Source organism: Micropterus salmoides, unplaced genomic scaffold (genome assembly GCF_014851395.1).
Source record: "Micropterus salmoides isolate LMB-PRFRI ecotype aquatic unplaced genomic scaffold, ASM1485139v1 Ms_hic_scaffold_3, whole genome shotgun sequence".
In the NCBI taxonomy this organism is placed as follows: domain Eukaryota; kingdom Metazoa; phylum Chordata; class Actinopteri; order Centrarchiformes; family Centrarchidae; genus Micropterus; species Micropterus salmoides.
Window position 1 is genome coordinate 6,969,438 of NW_024042261.1, and position 4,899 is coordinate 6,974,336.

General features: G+C 36.4%; 1 protein-coding gene across 1 annotated transcript; it reads right to left on the reverse strand.

Moving 5' to 3' along the window:
• Positions 1-779: 779 nt before the first annotated feature.
• Positions 780-3,747, reverse strand: LOC119882284 (transcobalamin-1-like). The gene is made up of 5 exons (XM_038692287.1): positions 3,603-3,747; positions 2,854-2,956; positions 2,576-2,717; positions 1,234-1,370; positions 780-1,110 (listed from the first exon to the last, which is right to left on the reverse strand). The coding sequence occupies exons 2-5, from the start codon at positions 2,921-2,923 to the stop codon at positions 1,049-1,051; spliced, it is 411 nt and encodes a 136-aa protein (XP_038548215.1). The 5' UTR covers positions 2,924-2,956; positions 3,603-3,747; the 3' UTR covers positions 780-1,048.
• Positions 3,748-4,899: the final 1,152 nt, after the last annotated feature.

Below are 4,899 nucleotides of genomic sequence, written 5' to 3' on the forward strand. Positions count from 1 at the left end.
ATTGTGTTTTTATTAAAATGATAGAGTGATAAAAACAGCTTCCCGTGGCCTCTGGGAGAAAACGCCACTGGTTCCTTCATTTATTTATGCTGTGCATCGTGGGGCGCTCGTGATCAACGCAGCACACTCATAAAACAAGTCGATTTCTGTCAGTGTTTTAAGTATATCTAAGTTTGCCCCTTTGACAGGGTGAACACACTACAGACTCAAAACCTGCTTAGCATGAAGTGTGGAACCGGAATATAACTAATCATTGAGCAAGTATTACAAACTTGGGTGGATCTTGCATTACAATACCTATTGCTCACACTGTCTCTGCAGAAAGGATGGTTTTCAGTTACAAGTAGGCTTACTTTAGTTTCAGACACTGTTTTGTGATTTAGTTTTTCTAAAGCACTTCATACACATTACAGGGAAGATTCATTCTTAATGTCACAGATACCTTGAAGTACTTTTATCTTACTGAGGTGCTGCCTTACATTTTGTCCCTGATGAAGACCATTCTTCCTGTTTCGAATAACTCGAGGTAAGCAGGAGGAAGCTTTGAGCACAACTTTGACACAACGTCCTGCCAAGTTTTAAATCTTCCTCATCCTGTACTACAGTTAATGTATCTCTGTATTTTCACAAGAGAGACTTCTCTAAAGACCTGAACCCTTTGTGTGGCTACATTCAAAAACTGTTGTGGAGAAAGTCATTTAGCTGATTTAGCTGACACAGATTGGATGATATAAGAAGATTTTGATTTTTAATTCATAAAGATTCACAGAAAGCATTTCAAGTGTGTAACAGTATGTAATCAAGTAGGTAATCATCAGAAATTCAAGACAAAGTATTTATATCAACTCTTTCCTCTCAGTACTATCAATTAACAATCTGTTTCCTGACTGTATGTGTATTTAGCACACTGTTCTCATTATTAACCTGTTATTTCTCACTGAACAACAAACATAAATTGATTTAAGTTGATTGTTAATCTATGTAATACATAATCATACAGTTGAATCAGACAAAGGCTTCATCAAACATTGATTGAACTGCTGATCCTTCAGTACTTGTTATAGTTCAAGATGATTTGGTCATTTGCACTTGGAATGTAACATCCAATACCTGCAAACAGAATGAAGATTAAACAACATTTTGAAATTATTTATAATGAGTTTAAGAACAAGATATGGTGGATGTTGACTGTAAAATATGACATACAGAAAAGTATGCTCTGTGTTGACTTACCAACATTGGGTCTGATGACTTTGCCGTTTGGTTTCCTGACCTTGAGTTCCCAGTAGGTACGTTCTTGTGTACATCCATCCAAACCATTCACACTCTGAAGGTACGGGCCATAGTTTGGATCCTCTATGTAGGTGAACCTGCAAGAACAACAGGAGATAACTTGAAGAAAGTTTGCTATTATTACCAGAATAGTGTTGTCTTTTTACAAAGACATTAATGTCTTTGCATATCAATTTAACACAAAGTGACAAAGTGCTTTATGAAGCATTAAAAACACAGCATGCACTCAAAAAAACAATGTAAGTAAAAAAGAAATAAAAACAAAACAGAGAAAAACACAACAAGACTTAAAGCCTCCACCTGATGATCTGAGGCTGCAGAAAAGACTCATAAGAGTGTAATTAAAGGTTCAGTGTGTAAGATTTAGTGGCATCTAGTGGCGAGGATGGTGAATTACAACAATCTATCCAAGAGCGCAGAACAGCTATGGTGTCTGACACAGCACAAAAGGTGTCTCTTCTGAGAAAGCAGAGTGGCCAGTCAAGAAATGAGGTTTATTGTTTATTTAGAAATTATATTTACTTAATTATTTAGTAAAACCATGTGTTATTGTGACTTGGCCACTGACAGATTATGGTGCTTTGATTGCAGCAAAAATATAAATAAATAAATGCTTTGATAGCTGTGCTGAAATAGATCTCAGTCATGACAGCAACAGTTACTCACATAATCACTTCCTCTTTAGTGGTTTTGCCTACAAAATAAAAGCACCAGAAGCTTGTTTCCTGCAATGCAGTATTGGAGCTTTTACTTTGAAAAATTCTGAACAACATTAAAAGAGTCTGCAGCCTGCTTGACACACCTCTGAAAGAGCCGTCAGAAAATGTGATTCAACTAAATGTCCTCTGCCTGGAGATACTGGGGAATTGAAAAAGCGTCAGTAGGTTGATTGATGTGGATCAATAACTGAAACAAAAACAGTGCAGCACATGCTGTAATGTGAGAAACATTCATTGCATAATCAATTTATTGAAGAGTAAAAAAAAAATTGTCTTGGGCTATGGTAGAAACATGACGATGCAACATGGCGACGTCCATGGAAGGGGGTGCCCGCGGTTATGGAGATATAGATGGCTCATTCTAAGGTAATAAAAACATAATGGTTTATTATGTCAGTATGTAACATAGTTATGGATCTTATATTGCATTTCTGTCGATAGATCCTCAGAAATATTACACACTGAACCTTTAAACTCAATGAGACCTTTGTTTCAGCTAAAGGTGTGAAATGGTTTTGGACTGATCCCAGAATACAGGCAAACAGCTGATTTAATAATCTTACTTAAAGCCTGTGTTGGCGTTCTGCAGTCTCCTCAGGCCACCAATTAAGATTCCTCTGTAAGTCACATAGGTGCTGTAGGTGTTATTGGGAGCGTTTGTTACAGAGTTTGTAACCAGAACTCCAATTGGAGTTTGACCAGAGCCTGAAAAATTTAAGAGTACAAAATCCATTTGCATTATTACTGACTGTTGACCCTAAAATGATAAAACTAATTTATTTGGCCAGGCTTTTTAATATTCAGTAATGCTAAAAGAAATGGTTCGGAAGGTGAAGCTTACTTGCAGCTGAAATCCCAGAAATCTGCAGCAGCAGCAACAGCGCTGCCAAGAGGAGAGTTGGCGTCTTCATTGTGACGGCTGGAAACCAAGCTCTGAACCTGAAAGATAGGAACACAAATCTATGAAATCTAACGGATATAAGGAAACATTGTGAGTAGCTTCCTTTCTTAACAGCTGCTCTATAAAGCAGCAAATGCATGCAGAAGTTAAATTGTAATTTTATGTTTATATGTGCTTCAATCCTCAACTGGTTTGCCAATTCAATTCAGTTTTATTGATATAGATTTTACAACAACAGTTATCCCGTAGCACTTTTCATAAAAGAGCAGGTCTAGACCGTACTCTGTGATATTATTTACAGAATAATATCCACAGCCACTCTGATTTAACATCAAACATCTGTCTTTTCCTTCTTCACTGAACATTTAAAACATAAAATTGTGCAAAAAACTATTGATTGAAATGAAGAGAGATTCATCTAAACTTTAGAACAATAAAAAATCAGAGGTGATGTTTTGACATGACATGGCAGGGGCCACTAATGTATAGGCATTAGCTCAGGCCTCTGGTAAGAGACCTTTGAGCTATGATCCACTGCGACTCATACCACCTCACATCAAAAAAACAAAAAATCTCTTAAAGATGTCCCAATCAGTAAATAAGCAAGCACCATTTAAAACATATACACAAAATAAGTAGATCACAAAAACTATTCTAACTTCAGTCAGCTTTTCCTTCTGACCTCTAAAGAGATGTGTAAAAGTGCAGGAGCAGTTGAGATTGTTAAGATTTGAATGGTGGATCCTCTTCGCGTATCTCCGGGTCCTGTTGGAAGAACTCTTGGTCAGTAACTTTTATAGCACTCCTTTACACATGACTTCATACTGAAACAGCCAATCATAGACTTCAATCAAAAATAGAATTATGTACTAAAACATTAGGACACATAGAGTGACAAAGAACAATGGGCACATTGAGCAACACATTGACTCCAGTGGATAAACCAGTAAGTTTACATTTAAACTATTTAAACTATTATGTATAGGCTTCAGCTGCGCCTTCCACCTTCACTTTGAGTTGTATCAATGTTTTGTGCTCATATTGCAGATGCATTTCCAAAAATTCTCATCAAACTGAAATACATTATATATTTTAGATCCAATATCAAACACTTTAACCAATTTCAGTTGACTTGCTTGCTTCCAGTGCAGCTGATTGGACAACACATTAAAAGTTATGTATTCTAATAAGAGGAAGTAACTCTCCTCTTCTGAGAAACCCTACTGAGAACACACCTCCAGTCACAGAAGTGTTTCCAGGTACTCATTATGGCTGTTTTTCCAAGAATTGTCATGTGATTTTGAAGGTATTGTGCTGATAGCATCCCATAATATTGTGAAAACATTGACCTATATTACATCATTATTAGCAGGTAATTAACGTATCAATGTCACCACATTACTATTTTACTATTTATCTAAATATTGCACTGATAAAATAATTTTGTTAGAAGGTTAGCATATTATTACCAAAATATTACTATAATAATACTAATTAGTTTGCCAGATAAATTTCAGTGTAATATTATCCGGATACACCCATTGTTAACACCAAGTTATTAGCTGGTTATTACTTTGGTAATTACATGGTATTACTTAATTATCATATTTAATCATTCACCTTTAGCTCAGAGTCAAACCTGCATGTCCTTCTGTTCTAACTCGGCTGCTCTGACAACAAACTCACATGACAAATATATGTTATAATGTAGGCTATTTGGTCTGAAGAATGATTTGTGCTAGTCACTGTGACACTCGATAGCATTAATACACATTATAATGTAGGTCAATTTGTTTGTGTTGTCACTTATGTAAGCCTCACAGGTGTGGCATATCAAGATACTGTATGGCAAATCTCTTACTTGAAATTACCCCTCTCCTTGAACTTTGCTTGAACCAGAATTTGTTCTGGTCCGCCATGTTACAGGCCGTCCCAAAGATCTTTGTGCTCCTAGGATTGAGTAGCGAGGAGGGCTCTCTGAGGAGC

What these genes read in the sequence shown, in the direction of transcription:
- LOC119882284 (XM_038692287.1), bottom strand. Translation starts at nt 2,923, where the DNA reads ATGAAGACGCCAACTCTCCTCTTGGCAGCGCTGTTGCTGCTGCTGCAG. An exon ending in TTCTGGGATTTCAGCTGCAA is followed by an intron (nt 2,718 to 2,853) that starts GTAAGCTTCACC and finishes TAAATTTTTCAG; the next exon opens with GCTCTGGTCAAACTCCAATT. An exon ending in AGTCATCAGACCCAATGTTG is followed by an intron (nt 1,111 to 1,233) that starts GTAAGTCAACAC and finishes TTCTGTTTGCAG; the next exon opens with GTATTGGATGTTACATTCCA.